Here is a 17,944-nt window from a genome sequence, read left to right as displayed (position 1 = left end):
TCTCCGTAAGGGGTGTTGTGATCCTTGAGTAATCTTTTATGAACTTTCGATAATAGTTCGCAAATCCTAAAAAGGATTGAACATCCTTGACTGTATTGGGTTTTGGCCATTCCTGTACAGTCTGTATCTTCTTTGGGTTCATCTTTACGCCTTCGGTCGAGATGATAAATCCAAGGAATTCCGTTTCCTGAGTGTGAAACTCACATTTTCCGGGTTGAAGGTATAGCTTATACTCTTTAAGCTTCCGTAACACCTTCTTAACATGCTCGACATGTTCTTCGCGTGTGCCGCTGGAGTACACTAGTACATCGTCCAGATACGCGGTGACAAAGATTCCGAGGTATTCGTGGAGTGCGTTGTTGATGACTGATTGAAAGGTTGCCGGTGCATTCGTCAATCCGAACGGCATAACCGTATACTCAAAGAGTCCGTATTTCGTCTTGAACGCTGTCATCCACTCGTGACCTTCTTTGATTCTGATTCGGTAAAATCCTTCCCGAACATCGAACTTCGTGAACCACTTAGCCCCCTGGAGTCGATCCATGAGCTCTGTAATGAGTGGTAAGGGATATCGGTTTTTCCGAGTAACGCTGTTCAACCTCCTGAAGTCGACACATAGTCGCCACTTCCCGTTAGGTTTCTTTACGAACAATATGGGCGAGGCCATCGGGCCTGATCCCGGTCGGATAAATCCCTTTTTCAAGTTCTTTTGGAGGTAATCCCGCAGCTCAGCATCGTGCTCGGGCGCTATAGGGTACATTCCTCCTGGGCTCAACTTCGCTCCTTCTTCCAGGATGATCTCGTGATCCCAATCCTGATGTTCAGCTAAGTCTGTTGCTTCGTTTTCCTCGAACAGTTCCTTGAACTCTGGTGTTCGGTATTCTGTTGGAATCGCCAACAGTGGTTCGTCCTTCGTGGGCGCAACCTGTGGTACCGGTCCTTCCTTCGTGGTCGCGACCTGCCGTATCCAAATGACTCCTACTTTCCGAGGGTCCTTCGCATAGATTCTCGCGATCTTATGCGGCGAGATCTGGCCTATCCTCCCGTCCTGGGTTGAGCTCTGGATAATCGGGCGCATCTCTTTACGTCTGGCCCCAGCAACCTTGTGCACAGGTTCTCGGCTGAGCAACGTCTTCTTTTGCCAATCGATGGCAGGGTTGTGCTTCAACAACCAATCGTAGCCAATTATCATCTCTGTTTCTCCGAGATCCATAATGCTAACTCGTTCTCGACTTTCTTGACCGGCCAGGCGTAACGATATTGCCTCGGTCTCAAGTCGGATCCAGCCGTTCCCATATATCGTGGGACTATCGTCGGCTAATACCACTCGCATCGGCACCTTCTTGGTTCGATAGGGTATGTTGTTCTTTTCCACCACTCGGGGTGAGATAACGGTTCGTGCGGCCCCACTGTCTATGAGCGCCGTCACCTCGTGTCCGTCTATAAGTACCGTAGCCTGCAGCCGCAGATCTTGCGCTCCCAGTTCGCGTACTTCTTTGAGGGTCGTTTTAGGACTGCCTTTACCAGCGTGACCCTGTCCCTGGTGGCATCCTAGTTTTTTGACTGCCTACTTTTCCCCTGCGTAGGAAAGTAGCCTTCGCCTGCCTTGGCGGAATAGTGTATAGTACACTGGTCGTCGTAACAGAAGCTCCAATGGGTGTTCTGGTGCGGTATATCTTCCTTCGCAACCTTCCTCTTTGGACTCGGCTTCTTCGTCCTGTGAATCGGGCATCCGTCTGCCTCACAAATGTTTGCTGACAGGGTGCTATGGAGATGGTCGTTCACTCCTCGAGCATCCTCAAACTGTTGTCGGTGGAAGGCGCATCCCTTCCTGCAATGCGTCCATAAGAGTCGCTCGTGGCTCTTATCTTTGTTTGGCTTATCCGGCACTTGCTTGAGCATTCTAGTCGTCGTGACCCTTGGCTTGCTTGCCCTAGGCATCTTACAGTGCTTTGCATTGCATTCTGCGGCGGATATCGTGCTATGGTAGTAGTCGTCTACCTTTCGAGCATTCCGTCGTTGTTTCTGATGAAACTGGCAATTGGTCGTACAGTTGATCCAGCATAGCTCTTCGTGAGCTTCCTTTTCCTCTGGCTGGTGCATTTGACAATGCAGTACCCGACACTCGTTATGCCATAAGTTGATGTGGCAGCGATCGCCCTCATTGCTCCTGGTCTCCTCTCGGTCCTTTAAGTGATACTCGCACTGCTTTGGACAGTCGACCCAACGTAGGCGCTCGTGTCGCTCCATACGTTCCTTGAACGTCCGAGGTGTCTCCTCGTCATCAGGTTCCTTGAACCTGGGTTGTTCCTGGGCAGCCTTGCAGGCAATTTCCTCTGCTCTAGGCCCCGTGATTGTGACTCGTCCTTCGATGTCGCAATCGTTGGCCTGGTGCTTGGTATTTCCACAAATCCAGCACTGTTGGTTTCTTAGGCGGCGTAGTACTTCGGCCCCTTCAACCTGCCAATCCGTTGGTAGTGGCTCGTCCCACTTGAAGTCTTGAAGTCCTATTGCCTCTTGTACTAGCTCAAAGGCCTCGTCGGTGGCTTGTCTTGTTTCATCGTACAGGTCTAGGTCACTGAGCGTTTCGTCTTGTTCCTCGATTGGGTAGGGCGTCGGCATCCTAATCATCCCAATCTTTACTGCTCCTTGTTTGACTTCATTCTTCGGGCAGTCCCTGCGGAAGTGTCCCACTTCGCCGCAGCGGAGGCATGCCTTACTATCGTAACGCTTCTGGCGTTCTTCCTTGGAAAGACCGTCGTTAAACTTTCCTCGGGCTTTATTCCTATCCTTAGACTTGTCTTGTACTTTGCCGGTCATGTACGTGTCTCCGTCGTGATCCTTGTTGCTCCGATGTCGTCGGGTGTTGGCGAAGGGTGGCCCTGGTCTGTATCCTTTCTGGGCTTCTTTCCGTTCCCATAATCGCGTATCGATTCTTGTTGCCAACTCGATCAGCGAGTACAAGTCCTTCGGCTTTTCGTAGTGTACAAGTTCGTCCTTGATGTTTTCCTTCAGACCTGCTTCGTATACCGTCCGGAGAGCCGAATCGTCCCAATTGATTCGTGCTTGTAACTGCTTGAACTCCGCCGTATAAGCTGATACTGCTTTGGTCTGCTTCAGGCGAGATATCGCTTTCTCCGCCTGGCTTTCCGCGTCTACCTCCCCGAAGATGCGTCCCATTTCCTCTTTGAAGTTAGTCCAACTGCCGAACAAGGTACGCGTCTCGTCCTTCGTTCCTTTGTTATCGATGTCTTTTAGAAAGTCTTCCACGTAGGGTTGCATCCAGCTTGCCGCTTTTCCCTTCAGGTGGGTATTAGCCATGAGAATTTTCTCTTCGTCGTTTGGCACATCGTTGTAGCCGCAGTATAACTCGATAGTGGTGAGGAACGTCCGTAACCCTTCCCGGTTACCATCGTATTTGTCTGGGGTTGCCATCTTGGGTTTCTTGATAGGCTTTTCGTTCGGTGTGGCCATCAGCTGACTCGTGAGTTGGTTGATCATGTTCTGCAACTCGGCGATCTGTCTAGCCTGATTCTGGCCTTCGCGTCTAAGATTAACGAGTTCGTACTCGGGGCTCCCTGCCGCCGGCTCGTTGATACCTTCCGTGGTATGACCAGTCATGTTGACGTTCTCGTCAGGCACCGGGCCTGAAACGTTGACATACTCGTTGGAGTTTCGTGACATGGTTCAAATCTTAATCGGACGCGGTTGGTTAATCCTCCACTGAATCCGTAGGTGGTCAAAGTGTTACACGGGGTTGGGTGCTAATACTTCTCTGGCTCGGTCCGGGTTAGGGCGAGTAGGAACAGAGACTAGCTCCGTGAGAGTTGTCTGGCGATTCGTAGTGGAAAAGAGTTATGGATGTAACCGAAGGTTTTGACAACGCTAATCTATTCGATAGACTAACATGTAACTATCTTGTGAAGTAAAAGATACTAGTAAGAAAGTACAATTTGAGTTGACCACAACGAGAGTAATAATGAAATCCATCCATCCTTATATCCTCATTGCTTCCAGTCCTGCCATCCCGTCCATCCCATCTTGGCTCCTCTTGGCGGGATGTCTGGGATGGACTGCCATCCCAAGGCTCACTGCCATCCCTGGCTTGGCGGGATGTCTTGTCTTGGCGGGATGGCACATCACGTGACCTCGAGCCCCGCAATGTCCATTACCTTTTGACGTGGACGTCCATAGGCCTTCAGCCATCTCGTCATTTGTCAAGGAGAGAATCCTTCTTGTTACTTGTAACAACTTTACTAATTATATACGTGTCTCTATTATAATTCTTATTATTCTAATACCTTTAAGTATTAGTAAAGAGTAGCCCTAGTCTATATTCTTTCTAAGCTTCCTTTTATTTCTATAATTATATATTAATTCTTATTACTAACTTAATTAATAAGTATAAATTCTTTAGCTTATTATAGTATATAAGTTTATCCTTAATATTTTTCTTTAGACTTACTTTATATACCGTCTAAAGTACTAAATTATTCTAATTAATTTATACCTATAGTTACTTAAACTCTACTATATAAGCTAAAACTCCTTTAGTCTACTTTAGGTAAGATATAGCTTTCTCTATCTAGCTTTCTACGTCTATCTCTCTAAAGATATATTTTAATTTCTTCTTAAAGTTAGCCTAACTACTAAATAAGGCACGTATCTTATCTTTTATTTCTTTATTAATAATATCTATTAGAAAGTTCTCTATATAAGGTTATATCTAGCTTACTACTTTTCTCTTTATATAAGTATTAGCTATAAGTATCTTTTCTTTATTATTTAGTATATTATTATAACTATAATATAACTTAATATTAGTAAGAAACGTCTATAACCCTTCTTAGTTACTATTGTATTTATCTAGGGTTGCTATCTTAGGTTTCTTAATAGGCTTTTTATTTAGTATAGCTATTAACTAACTTATAAGCTAATTAATTATTACTTATATCTTAGCTATTTACTATATATAGATTATAGCCTAGTGCCTAAGATTCTATAACTCTTATAAGTTATATACGTTATTATCTAACTTATTATTACTTAGAGTTAGTATCTTATTATTAATTACTAGAGTAGGTACTAGTCTAAGACTCTAAACTAGTCTACTAGCACCTATTTATAACTAAGCCTAGTTATAAGATATCCTTAAATCTTAATTAAGCGTCCTAATATTAATCTTCCTAAGTCTACTAAATCTATAGGTAGTTAAAGTATTATATAAGGTTTAAGTCTATACTACTCTAGTTAAGTCCGCCACTATAGCTAATAAGCCTTACATTAGTGTTCTATAAAGTTTATCTAGTAAGATAGTAGAGTAGGGTACTTAGATAGAAAAGTAATAAAAGATTAAATAACTTAATCTATATTACTATAGACTAATAGGTAATAATCTTATTAAGTAAAGATACTAGTAAGAAAGTATAATTTAAGTTAACTATAATAAGAGTAAATAATAAAATCTATCTATTCTTATATCCTTATTACTTCTATCCTAATGCTCTCTATTCTCTCTTCCTTATAGGAGTATTAGGAGTATAATTCTCCTAAGGCCCCTTATGCTCTAAGAGTAGAGCTCTTAGCGGGAGCATATATATTACGTGACCTCCTGCCCCGCGATGGTCGTTACCTTCTAACGTAGACGTGGTTGGTCTTTAACCTCGTCATTCCGCGTTAAGGAGAGAATCCTTCTTGTTACTTGTAACACACAGCCTACATAGTTAATCAGATCTAGAATATCTATTTTGTAAAGACGTATCTACCTCATAAACTAGAATTATCTTTGCAATTGATTCTCCCAGTAGAAGAAACAGTGATGGTTTCCTGTTACAATATGCCATGTTCAAAGCCAAAAAAAAACACCAAAATCATTCAGCCGTTTAGACAATACTCTACAGCTAACACACGATTCAACACATTTCTAACACATCTGAAACGAGTCATAAGATACTACATACACAGTAGTACGTATGCCATGCACCCCTGGTGATCTGCTCGACCAATCACCATACCTACGGCGCACTTTCGACCGAGTTTGTCCCATCCACTCAACCACATGGACGAAATCAGTCGGCAAGCTTCCAAATACTCAATTTTGAAGTTTCATGTTTGGCTTTTCAGCGACATTGGGAATAGCCAAGCCAGCACGATGTCTATGTCTAGACGTTCGTTTTTTTTCTCTCTCTCTAAAAGACAGTGCATCTCCAAACATCAAACAGAACCACGTGCACGGTTATTTACCGTTTCGTTCGCCAAATCTCCGAAAACAAAAACAAAAAACGAGGAAGACGGGATGGATGGCGTGAAACAAGATTTGATTTTTTTTTCTTTTTTCATAACGGCGCATATTGCACAATGCCATCCTTGAGTAGTGAACAACGGACGCAACCGCTCCGCATCTCTAACCGTCACATTTACCAATGCGTTTTGCTCTTTGCAATTAATTTTCTTTTTTCACGGCATATATGTAAGCTGATGAGGGATATATGTCTTTCGCTACTTATTACTCAAATCTCGTATATAGAGTTTGAAAGTCAGAGGACCCTGAAGATGCGAGAGTGATGTCACGTTTACTATAACTACCCTCCCGTCCAAAAAAGGGTATAGTGCCTTCCTGCTCACCTGTCATTTGCAGCTCCCCCCGGAACCTACCAGTAAATTGACCTTGTACGTATAATACTCCTGTCTTATAACTACAGGCTGAGCCCATTTCAGCTATAGCAACGTGTGCTTACACATATGTGTGTGTGTGTGTGTGTGTGGGTGGGTGGGTGCAGTACCCCTCACTTCATCACCTCACAACCTGTTTCTGTCATTCAATACATCTTACCCCCCCAAGCTTGCAGAAGGTCGGTATGCACTAAAAACGGTTCATGCAATCCACGCCAACCCCCCCAGCTCTACTTTGGTCTTACCGTTTTTTTTGTTGAGGCATATTGCCGGATCAAAAACAGCAGGTACTTTTGTCACAGACCATAACACTTTGCACCTACGCTATATCTGCTCTCTTATATGCTTTCATAGTATACGGCGGGTTTCCAGCCCACCAAAAAAAATAACCGGCCGATCATTTTGGGTAATAACACACACACACACACACACACACACACACACACACACACACACACACACACGCATTTGGAGATTCGGCCGTTATTAGTTGGAGACGGCTGCCCTTTCCCTCCCCCTCAATCCTGAGGCGATTGAATCCTACATTTCGATCCTCTCTAGATGCGCTAAGCTTTGTCAAGAATCCGGACCGACCTTGGCGCATGTACAAGGTAAAGTAGTATATATGCAAGCCCGGTGGGTGTGGCTGAGAGAGGGGCCCAGCCCTGCTGACAGCTGACAGCTGTCATGTGCCCTACGTACGTACGTACGACAGCATGTGGCAAAATACTGGTTAGGTGCGTGATCTCCAGTGCACAAAAGAGAATCCTACGCAAATGCAGGTGAATATTGAAACATCGGGGTCAAAAGAGTCTCAGAAGTACGTCTTGATGGTTACTGTTGTTGTTGTTGTTGTTGATCTGGTTAGTGTTAGGCATCCAGCCTCGATGCCCAATTAATTAGCGCCTTGTTGAGCATACACCCATGTTATGCGCATTTAAACAGCAAATGAAACTTATACAGCATGAGGACTTCCCCAGGATTTCTTTGCTTGCACATCATTTTCCCCACATTATAGCACGGCTGTTCTTTTATTGTTATTGTTATTGTTGTTTACCGCCAACGCCATGTACTATACACGGACGGTATTAGGGGGCTGCACCGCCCAATCTTACTACAACCGCCACGTTAGGCCACTAGTTTGTAGTGGGTGCACATGCTGGCACGGCAGGGCTTCTGTGCCGTTAATTACACATCACTTTGTCAGCAACAAGAGTTCTACCGAGGAAATACTCCGACATTGCGTCTGTACAGCACGTGTTTGTGTACTTTTTGTATGAGAGTGGGCGCGCGGTGGCTGACGTGGGCCGCTTCTTAGCGGGGCATCCCCCAACTTTCCCCGCATCGGCTGCCTAGAACGGCGACGCCAGTACACTGAACTACACACTCGGCACTTGGACATTGGCGGGCCGATGATCGCGAACTCGCCATTCTTCTCACATGCCGCTCTTTGGAATATTTTAGGGTCGCTCGCGTGGATTTTGTAGCCAGTGGGATGTGTCCAGGCATCTGCCGTGTCATAGCTTGTCATCCGCTCGGCCCTCTCTTCGGTGTAACTCGAAATTGGACCAATCATTCAAAAACTAACTATGCACTGGGACGGTGTCGGTGGACCTAGGCCTTCTGAAAACATGGCCAAGTGTCAAGTATATGTATACTCTTCGCAGTGTCAGTGACATGCATCCTGTTCGCAGTTTCACAAATGCCTTGATCTGGCTTACTGTATCTTTCGCTTCGTCACATACCTCATCACATATCGCGGAAGACGGCACAACCTGACCATTGGGTTTATCCCCCCCACTAACCTCCCAAAGGCCGCGTTGGTGCCACAAGGCATCTTATCTTTGGGGGATTCAACAAGTTTCAACTTATTTCCATTTGCCAGTATCGACACTTCATTCGGAGTTGATTGCGGCGTAATCTTTGCTGTGTCTGTCAGCTTGCCGCCGGGCTAGTCGTACCGGGGCAGTAGAACTTTAATTGGACCATAGCCTTTTGAAACAAACTGGCCTGCAAAACGAAGAACCTCACTTCCCCAATCAACCGTGAAGAAACCAGGTCCATCCAACAGCGCTCACGCGGTAACCACTGCTACCTTAATCGCGTCAGGGTTCAGACTGAACTCCGCCATCATGGCGTCTCGCGACTACAATGAAGATGTAAGATTTCTATTCTTAGTTTGTTATTGTTGAGCGTGTTATTGACAGTGTTCAGGAGCGACATCAACTCGAGGAAGAGTTGCACACCGAGATTCTTCCCGGCACGGAGGTCATGGCTGATGTCGGCTCGCACCACTTCGTCAAAGGCGATCATGCGGTAGTCTTGGTTCCACAGCCAAGTGACGACCCTAACGATCCGCTCAATTGGAGTCCCGCTTGGAAGACGGCTACCATCGTGTCAGCGGCCGTAGCTACCTTCTCTCAAGGATTCGGTCCATTGGCTCTTTCTCCAATGTTCCCTGCCCTTATGAAGGCTTTCGATACAGACCTCGCTGGCGCCGTTCAATTTACTGGCGTGTGTATTCTTGTCCTGGGTTTCAGTAATTTCATCTGGTGAGCGTTCCCGATTCCCCGTCAACTTTGTGTCGTGGCTAACGGGTTATGCGTCAGGGTTCCCATGAGCTCCTCTTTCGGCCGTCGTCCCGTATACCTTTTGTCCCAGCTCATTAACTTTGGCACATCGATATGGCGCGCAAAGGCAAATTCTTATGGCGCATTCATGGGCGCGTGCATTGTCAACGGTATCGGTGCTGGCCCTGCAGAGACTACCATGCCCGAGGTCATTGCCGATATATTCTTTCTTCATGACCGTGGCAAGTGGAATACATTATACTGGGTGGTATATATGGGCTCACTTACCGTCGGCCCGATTGTGTCTGGCTCCATGGCAGAGACAGTCGGGTGGCGCGACTTTTGGTGGCTAAACACCGCCCTCTTGGGTTTCTCGTTCCTCCTGTGCCTCTTTGCGTTTCCGGAAACAAGATACAGGCGTGCTGTAGTACCCGTGCAAGAAGGCCAGGAAAAAACTCCTTCTCTCGAGGAGAAAACCAAAACACCCAGCCACAAGGAGCTGGGCAATTCGGATACAGAGCAGGATGCCAACGATATCCAGAGAGCCGAGACTGCCATCTCGCCAGCCGAAAAGGACCTCACCATGTCCGAAACCCAACAGCGCGATCCGCATCTCGGCAAGGGTAGACCTGCTAAGTGGCAGTGGTGGGTTTTCCAGCCGAATTCGAATCCTTTCCGCACCATGTTTCTCGAAATCTGGGTTCCGTGGAAGCTTTTTACTTTTCCCATTGTAGAGTTTGCTGCTTTCGTCGCCAGCTGGTCTTGCTCCTGTTTCCTCACACTTAATCTCACACAAAGCCAAGTGTTTGCCGCACCGCCGTACAACTTCAAGCCCGTCTCTGTGGGTTTCACCAACTTTGCCGTCATGGTCGGTACTATGATTGGCCTCTTTACCGCTGGACCACTCAGTGATTGGGTGTCGTTACGAAGCACAAGGAGGAACAATGGCATTCGTGAGCCCGAGATGCGGTTACCCGCTATGATCCCCTACGTCATCATCATGCTTATTGGAAACATTGTCGTCTCGATTGGCTATCAGCGCAAGTGGGCGTGGCAAGTCATTGTTATTATTGGATATACATGCGCTGGTATTCAGGTCGCTGCTTTGCCAGGTATAGCCACCACTTACGCGGTCGACTCGTACAAGCCTGTCGCAGGATCAATCTTTGTTGCAGTAACAGTTAATAAGAATCTTTGGGGTTATGGAATGGGAAAGTTCATTACTCCTTGGACTATCGAAGATGGGTAAGTTCAGCAACTGTTTTGTATGGACAGCACTCACTAACGGCTGCAGCTTCATTGGGCCTATTATGACTAACGCAGCGTTGACTACACTTTGGTGTTCCTTTGGCCTACTCTTCTGGTGGAAGGGCAAGGCGCTCCGTCGCTGGACAAGGAACAGCAGCGTCCACCAACATGAAGTTTTGTAATTTCGCACTAGACCTCTACGACTCTCGCAACAATCTTTACTCCCAGCCGACTGTTGCACAAACCCATAGCCTCTATGTATATAAAACAAGACCCCCTTGACTATTCAAGCAAAGAAGTCAACCTTTCCTATCCAAGCGACTTCAACTCCTTCTTCACACTGCTCCCTGTAGGAACCCTCGTCGTATCATCCCCAATCCACCCGCACTCCTCCGCCTTGCCCTCCAACTCCTCCCAATCAAGCACCTCCAAATCATCCAACGTAGCATTATTCCCCCTCAACCACTGCCAATGCATCAGCACAAAACACACTTTACTTTTCACCCTCCCCTCACTCCACCTCTCCACCTCCTCATCCCCAAGCATAAGATACGCATCCAACTCCGTAACATGATGCCTCATGCGCTCCCGTACACTCTGCGACGTATAGCCCCCGACCGGCGCCGCAATCAACGTCGGAATCACATTCAACAGCAGCGGCCGCCGATACGGATACTTTGGCGACGCAACGCCGACCACGGGCTCCGGGGCCACGAACCCGGCGACCGGCGCCGCCGACGCAATCGTAATAGGCTGATCGCGATACGAAGACTGGCTCGGCTCCAACTTCCACTCCCGCAGCATGTCGTACCGGAGCAGCAAGCGGATCGCGAGCTGTTTCTTGCGCTCGTAAAGACGGCCTAGCATCGCCCTGTTCTCTGCGATTTGCTCGGGCAAAAGTGTGCGTGTGGCCAGGAATAGCAGCTCCGTCATGAGATACCGCGCGTGTAGCGGTGTCGCTGTTGCCAGCGCTGATAGGATGGCCGCCCAGTTTGTGTCCGTGGATACGGGCTCGAGGAGCTTGGTGATGAGGGGTGTGACACCCGGGATTGCGGCGTAGAGTTGGCCGAAGGCGAGGATTGCATCGAGGCTTGTTTCCAGGCTCCCTGTGAAGGGGGAGGGGATGCTGGGTGCGAGCGAGTAGTATGCTGGGAGCTTTGTTGTTGGGACTTTCTGGGGTGTCTGGGGCGGCTGAGATGGTTGGGAGGGTGGGTCGACGGAGGGAGTTAGGTCTTGTGGTGGGATTACGCGGCGGCCGAAGCGGGTTGTGTGTGGAGATGGTGCGGAGGTGTTGTCGGAGGGTGAGGGTTGCGCGCAGGAGGCGGGAGGTGGTGCTGGAAGCAGGCGTCGTGGCATTTTGTGTGATAATAAACAGTGTAGCGAGGGAAAGAAATAAAATATCTATTACCTTTGTAGAAAAATATCTGTTGGTGGTAATGTAGCAGGTGAAGGGTTGAAGCTACGATTGAGGTGAAGGCGGGAGTGAACGTGGGTATTTGATGTAGCTACTTCCTTTTGAATTCACTTGCACTGTCCTGTTCTATGAGAAACAACAATGAGTTTATAGAAACTACTATGTGGCTTGTTTCTCTATTGTGTCTTATTACGTTCACGTACAACATATTCACCATGGCCTTCGCATCGGGTTTAGGGACACTGTGGTTCCACAGCCGCAACTCTCGTCAGTCAAAGCCCATATGTGTAGTTGTAGCAAGGAACGTCATGTAAGATCTCAGCGGTCCTGAAATATCTTCTTACAGCCGACTACATGGGTTTACTATATAACGTTTTACTGATCGACATGGACAAGTTGATTGCCGTACTGTGCCGGATTATCAGGACGTAACTGAAAATTTCTGGTCTCCAATATCAGGATCTGTAGAATAATGAAAAATATTGATCAGAAACTCATCATCCTCGAACTGGTACGGCAATTATACATAGTATACCATTTGTGACGATATACATACTAACGCATCAACTATTCTCTACAGCCATCCTTTCGTTAATTTGGAGGCGCGAAGAGAGAAACAGCAGCAAGCCTCTTTGTGTTGGTGAGTTTCAAAGATAAATTACCGATCTACTTTGATGCGAGTACATGAAAGCTTTGAACATTGATGCGAAGATAACCGCTTGTACAGCTATGTTTTAGGGAATATGTTTGGAGCACAGAACTCGCTGAGTCAGTGACTGCATATTTCTCATCATGCAAGATAAACCGGTTGATGGGAGAAAGAATCATTTAACAATCAAGAGATATGAATGATCTTGTGTACACGTTCGCCGCTGAAGAGACACACTCGCTGACCACGTGTACCGTTACTTCATCTTCCACGAGCTGTGCCGACAACCCTATATGCAAGCAAACCAACAATCTTGAAACTTTTCTCCCAACGTCATACAACAAACAATGAAGCTCTTGAAAAAGCACCATGCAGAATTGCAAACCAGCATGACATTCCTAAGCCGCTAATCTGAGACCAAATCCAATTTCAAGTTAGAATGCATCGCTACATGCACCAAAACGAGCATCTACCTCTCCTTTAACAAATTTTCAGCAACATCTCTCAGCACAAACTTCCTAATCTTGCCACTGCCCGTCAGCGGAACCTCCGCATCGCAGTCCTCTCCCAACCAGAAGATATGCACTGGCGCCTTGTGCCTACCCAAGACCTTCCTGACCCAGCCCTGTATCTCAGCTAGATCAGGCTTTGGCTTATCTGTCTCGTGAAGCAAAAACGCCACAGGAACTTCCACAAGGCGCGGATGCGAGACGCCCACGACAATCGCGCGTGCGATAGCTGGGTGTTCAACAAGCCGCTCTTCTATCTCAAGAGGATATATATTTTCACCTCCTATTTCACACCTCGTCAGCACACGTCACCACATAGAAGAACGGAGGGAAAAAGGAATACTCACCTCTGATAATGATATCCTTGAACCGCCCAGTAATAGTACAATACCCATCTACGTCCAACACGGCCTCATCACCAGTATGCAGCCACGGCTCCCCATACTCATCGTTGATGATAAGCTCAGCCGTCTTCTCCGGGTTCTCCCAGTAGCCGCGGCAAACCTGATATCCCGCCACGCAAAGCTCGCCTCTAACGCCAATGGGCACAACGCGATCGTTGCGGTCGACGATCTTGACTTTAGCATGTGGCAGCACGGTACCGACAGTCGTCAAGCGTGCATGCAGCGAATCCGTCGTATGTGCGTTGAACACGGTTGGACTCGCCTCGGTGAGCCCGTACGACGAGGTGAAGTCCGTCATACCGAGTTCGGCCACCATACGCTCCATGAGCCATTTGGGGACGGGGCTGCCGGCTACGATGCCAGTTCGAAGCTTGCTTTGCCAGCCCGCGGGGCGCGGGACGTTCATTATGGATTCCATCATCGCGGGGACGCCGTGCAGCGCGGTGCAGTTCTCGGTGGAGATGGCGCGCATGCAGGCGGCGGGGTCGAAGGCTTCGGCTGGGAAGACAATGGTGGAGCCGTGGGTTAGGACGGCGAGGACGCCGAGGGTAAGGCCGAAGCAGTGGAAGAGGGGGGGTGGGCAGCAGAGGGTGTCGGAGGGGCTGAGTTGCATGCGGTCGCCGATGAAGCGGGAGTTGTTGATGAGGTTGCTGGGAGATGGTCTTGTTAGTTTGGCTGGATGTACATAGAAGCCTGTCGAGGGAAGAGGGTAGAGAAGGGAGAGGACTAACTAGTGTGTTAACATGGCTGCTTTTGGCTTGCCTGTGCTTCCACTTGTGAACTGGAGGTTTGCTACGTCGTGAGGACTTATTATGCCGTCAAAGATGTCAAGGATATGCTCAGGAATATATTGAGCGTTGTCGATGAAGGAAGAGTAAGTAGTAAAGGAGTCGTGTTGACCTCGTATCAAACATACGGTCTTGAGATCCGGAAGTACTGATGCCACATCTTTTTGACTCAGTCTTTCCAGTAACGGGATGTTGTCGAATCGGGCAATGTTAGGCGTGGTAAATAGAAATCTACACTCTGCTTTGATTAGTCCTCTGACGAATTTCTGTGATCAATGTTTGGAAAAAAAGAAGGCGTACTTGTATGCTTCAAAGCAAACTCCATCTCCGTTGCAGTATAGGTATTGTTGAGAGTGACGCATATCGCACCAACTCTTGCACAGGCAAAGAATAATGCAATGTACTTTTCACAATTTCCGCTCATGATGCCTATCCTATCTCTTGGTCGAACCCCTTCTTTCAACAATGCTCTGGCCAACAAGCTCGATTCTGCCCATAGTTTCTGGTACGTCCAGCGTGCACCAGTCCATGGTATGACGACAGCTTCGTTACTGGCGTAATGTGCGGCTTGTTGTTGGAGTAGTTGAGACAGTGTTAATTGGACCAGCGGTGGGTCGAGGGGCCCTGTGACGATGGAAAGGTTGGGGTATGGTGGAAGATCGTAGGGGTCGATCTGAAGAAGTGTTTGGTTGAGACGCTGCAAGGCGTCGTTTCGAGATTGATCGTACAGTTCCGCCATTCTGGTTCTGGACTACTACTGGTTCTTGCTACAGCAGAAGATTGGTAGTATACCAGGCAATAATGGCCAAGGGAGCAAGGGGAAGTAAAATGTTCGATAGCAGTTGCGATAAATGGGATCAATCAACTGGGCACATAGGCAATGGAACACAAACGATGTGAGATACCAAAAAGAAGCCGTGTCGTATGCCACTTGGGAGCAATCGAAAGCCTGATGCCAACCCCTCAAGGCACTTTCTGATTCAATCTGCCCGTGGTAGCAACGAAGGTGATGATGAGTGTTTCGCCGATTGCTCGGATCTAATGACAAGAGCGGAACGAAGCATCATCCTGTGTGCCACCCTTCCTGCATCTTGGAAACACAAGGGGATTAGCCATTGCTCGGGTCGGATGATGCTTGATCCGGAGTAGTGTAGAGAGTGCGAAAAATATCGACATTACAGAGTCAACCGATCCACCAGCTTATCTCCTGCTCTTTCCGACACACTGCAACTAGCAGCGCCATGGCATAGTCCAGCAAGGGTCCCCACACGATGGCTAGGACCCTATTTCGAAGGAGTGACGATCGTCCAAAGCCGTCGTCAAGCCGTGAAGTTCTAGCCGCGTCTGGTGACAGCAAGGGGCGTGCTGATCCCTGTCACACTGGCCGGCGAAGGGCTGCCTTTCATCTCATCTGATAAGATCAACTACCGCTCATGGCTGGCGCGATGTCGGTGAGGGTTGAATGTGGTCCTGCAATAGTCGGCGCATGGACGTTGCAAAATTTTTATCAGATCAAACGTAAGTTTTATCAGATCAAAATTAGCGTTGCCACATGCAGGCAGAGCCGGCTGGGAAGGCCGGCTAATGGCTGGGCGAACATCATGGAGCGTTATCAGATCCGCTGGCCTGCCTCATCAGGCTTTGTCACGTCATGCCGGCGCTTCGAGTAAATTTTTTTTTAGCGCGGAGCTTTGTACTAGTTGGAGTCGTCAAGTGGAGTGGCAATGTCCATTGGGACTTGCCGGCTGCAATGCCGTTACGTCTTGCAATCCACCACTACACTCCCACGCACCCATCGTCGGATTAGTGCGCGAATATTCGGGCAATAAAGCCGCGCAAGTCTCTTAGCACGGTCATTTAACACCCTCGTGTGGCGCTACGCACAGGACAGATCAGATAAAAATTTGCGGTTAAATATCTGATCCGCATTTTGCATGTGGGATGCAGCGGGGGGCCGTGGCATTCAGCGAGCGAGACCAGTTTTGTAACGGCCATGCAAATACTCTCTAATGTGGGGTATGAGTCGTCCCCTGGCACAGCCGAAGTTACGCGTACTCCAGAATATGAGCATTCCGACATTCATGACAAGCAGCATGCACAGATGGCGAGTGTTCAAAAAATTGTATCTTGTCGTGTAAATTGATTGATGAGATGTCGTGAGATATCAGAAAAAGCGCTAAGTGATGAATTACAATTTGGCACCTGCGTCGAGACTGGGCCTAACTTTCTTCTCTCCATCCCATGTGAATGGACTCAGAGTGAAGAACTTCTCCCTGTTAACCATCATGAGCGCACTCCTCTTGTGTGGGAGATCCATAAGCTTTTCGACGTGGAATCCATGGGCAAAGTCATAAGCCAGAACAGTACTGCTTGTGGCTGCAGGCTCTCCCACTAGGTTCCATGTGCGCGGCTCATCAAGGAACATGTAGTGCATTAGACCCGACCACCATGCAGAGACACGGTACGGGCCTCTGAATCTTACATCCCCTACCAAGGAATGCCTCCCCCGATCGTAGGGTGACGACTGGTAGTGAGCGCCCATGTGATCCTCCTATGTATTTGTTAGTACGTAATTGCCTCACAGCAAGCAGAAATAAAACCTACCATTGCCCAATAGACTTCAAAATAAGCAAAGAGAATATCGTCAAACGCGGCAAACATGGTGAGCACGTGGGGGTCCTCATGCAGTTTGCGGAGATATTCTCGGTGCTGATCGAGAGTACCCGTCTCGTTCCAGCCGGCAGCCACACGTGGGTCATTCTGCCACTTGTTGAATAAGTGGAGATGCTCGTCGTTGGTGTAGTCGAGAGCCACCATGGTGAAGTGTTCCTTCAGATGTGGTATCCACCGGCTATAGATGATGGACCCTGGCTCTGGCTTGGGTTCCCGAACAGGATGCATAGTATGTCGGGGTAAAGCTGGAAATTGAGTACTTGGTGCATTCTGGAAGGGAAAAGGGGGGTATTGTCTGCTGGCTGGCTTGCCCGAGGCATCGAGGTGTGGTGCCCATACCGGGCGGGCTCCGAACGGAGATGCAGCACCCTGCCAAAATGTGCCTCGGAAGAGAAGATGGCCATCTTGAGGTGCTTCTGCTCGCGAGGGTTTAGGATGGGGGTGGAAGAGCCCAGTGACATACAGCTCATGAGCTAGTGACTTGGAATCCTTGCCGGAGAGAATAACGCGGAAATTTTCTATCAGAGGATGCAGCGAGACCAACGCATAAGCGATGAGCCAAACCTGTGGGACAGTAGGTTTGTCCTGGCTCCAGGTAATAGTTACATGGGGTGATCGTCGAGCGCGCGCCCAAGAACTGTTATCGCCCTTTGGTGGCACACTGTCTTGGCTCAGTGAACCGATACCACTGAACGAGACATCCTCATTGTGCAATACAACTGGTGGAGTGACCTCCTTGCCAGTTGTGTTCGCTGAGGAAATCCGGATCTTATTGTTGATAGGTTTTCCTTTGGGAGCGTCATTGACGATTGCGTATGCGGTAAGATATGGGTGAGGAAGTTTGAGGATGAATGGCTCTTCCGCCGCAGTTGGCTTCGTTTTTTGGCTCATTTTTGATTATTGGGTTTTGCGCTGGCAGAGAAGGAGATTGTTTAAAGGACCTTTTCATAGCCGGGATGTGTTGCTTGAAGGCATTCAACTTGGATACAGCTGCCCCGCGGCTGTTTAACCGAGGTC

The 17,944-nt window shown here is 48.1% G+C and overlaps 3 protein-coding genes across 3 annotated transcripts; 1 reads left to right on the top strand and 2 right to left on the bottom strand.

The window, feature by feature from the left end:
- The first annotated feature begins 8,741 nt into the window (after positions 1 to 8,741).
- On the top strand, positions 8,742 to 10,821 carry PSV08DRAFT_209358 (major facilitator superfamily domain-containing protein). Its single transcript, XM_014217254.2, has 4 exons — positions 8,742 to 8,831; positions 8,887 to 9,224; positions 9,282 to 10,487; positions 10,537 to 10,821. The coding sequence occupies exons 1-4, from the start codon at positions 8,805 to 8,807 to the stop codon at positions 10,670 to 10,672; spliced, it is 1,707 nt and encodes a 568-aa protein (XP_014072729.1). The 5' UTR covers positions 8,742 to 8,804; the 3' UTR covers positions 10,673 to 10,821.
- On the bottom strand, positions 10,800 to 11,846 carry PSV08DRAFT_188611 (uncharacterized protein; the record flags this gene model as incomplete). Its single annotated transcript, XM_014217240.2, has 1 exon — positions 10,800 to 11,846. The coding sequence occupies one exon, from the start codon at positions 11,844 to 11,846 to the stop codon at positions 10,800 to 10,802; it is 1,047 nt and encodes a 348-aa protein (XP_014072715.2).
- A 1,087-nt stretch (positions 11,847 to 12,933) lies between these two features.
- Positions 12,934 to 17,900, bottom strand: PSV08DRAFT_412202 (uncharacterized protein). Its single transcript, XM_014217253.2, has 6 exons — positions 16,859 to 17,900; positions 16,479 to 16,805; positions 14,555 to 15,005; positions 14,198 to 14,492; positions 13,410 to 14,116; positions 12,934 to 13,345 (listed from the first exon to the last, which is right to left on the bottom strand). The coding sequence occupies exons 1-6, from the start codon at positions 17,816 to 17,818 to the stop codon at positions 13,023 to 13,025; spliced, it is 3,063 nt and encodes a 1,020-aa protein (XP_014072728.2). The 5' UTR covers positions 17,819 to 17,900; the 3' UTR covers positions 12,934 to 13,022.
- Positions 17,901 to 17,944: the final 44 nt, after the last annotated feature.

This window comes from Bipolaris maydis, assembly GCF_028858645.1.
Source record: "Bipolaris maydis strain C4 unplaced genomic scaffold PSV08scaffold_15, whole genome shotgun sequence".
In the NCBI taxonomy this organism is placed as follows: Eukaryota; Fungi; Ascomycota; class Dothideomycetes; order Pleosporales; family Pleosporaceae; genus Bipolaris; species Bipolaris maydis.
Note: the sequence above shows the minus strand (reverse complement) of the source record. Positions and strands in the feature narration are given on the sequence as shown.

Bases quoted from the DNA above. Each gene is read 5' to 3' on its own strand.
- PSV08DRAFT_412202 (XM_014217253.2), bottom strand. From the start codon at position 17,818: ATGAGCCAAAAAACGAAGCCAACTGCGGCGGAAGAGCCATTCATCCTC. The intron at 16,806-16,858 runs GTAGGTTTTATT...ACAAATACATAG, and splicing joins TTGAAGTCTATTGGGCAATG to GAGGATCACATGGGCGCTCA. The intron at 14,117-14,197 runs GTTAGTCCTCTC...ACCATCTCCCAG, and splicing joins GCAGCCATGTTAACACACTA to CAACCTCATCAACAACTCCC.
- PSV08DRAFT_209358 (XM_014217254.2), top strand. From the start codon at position 8,805: ATGGCGTCTCGCGACTACAATGAAGAT. The intron at 9,225-9,281 runs GTGAGCGTTCCC...GTTATGCGTCAG, and splicing joins GGTTTCAGTAATTTCATCTG to GGTTCCCATGAGCTCCTCTT. The intron at 10,488-10,536 runs GTAAGTTCAGCA...TAACGGCTGCAG, and splicing joins CCTTGGACTATCGAAGATGG to CTTCATTGGGCCTATTATGA.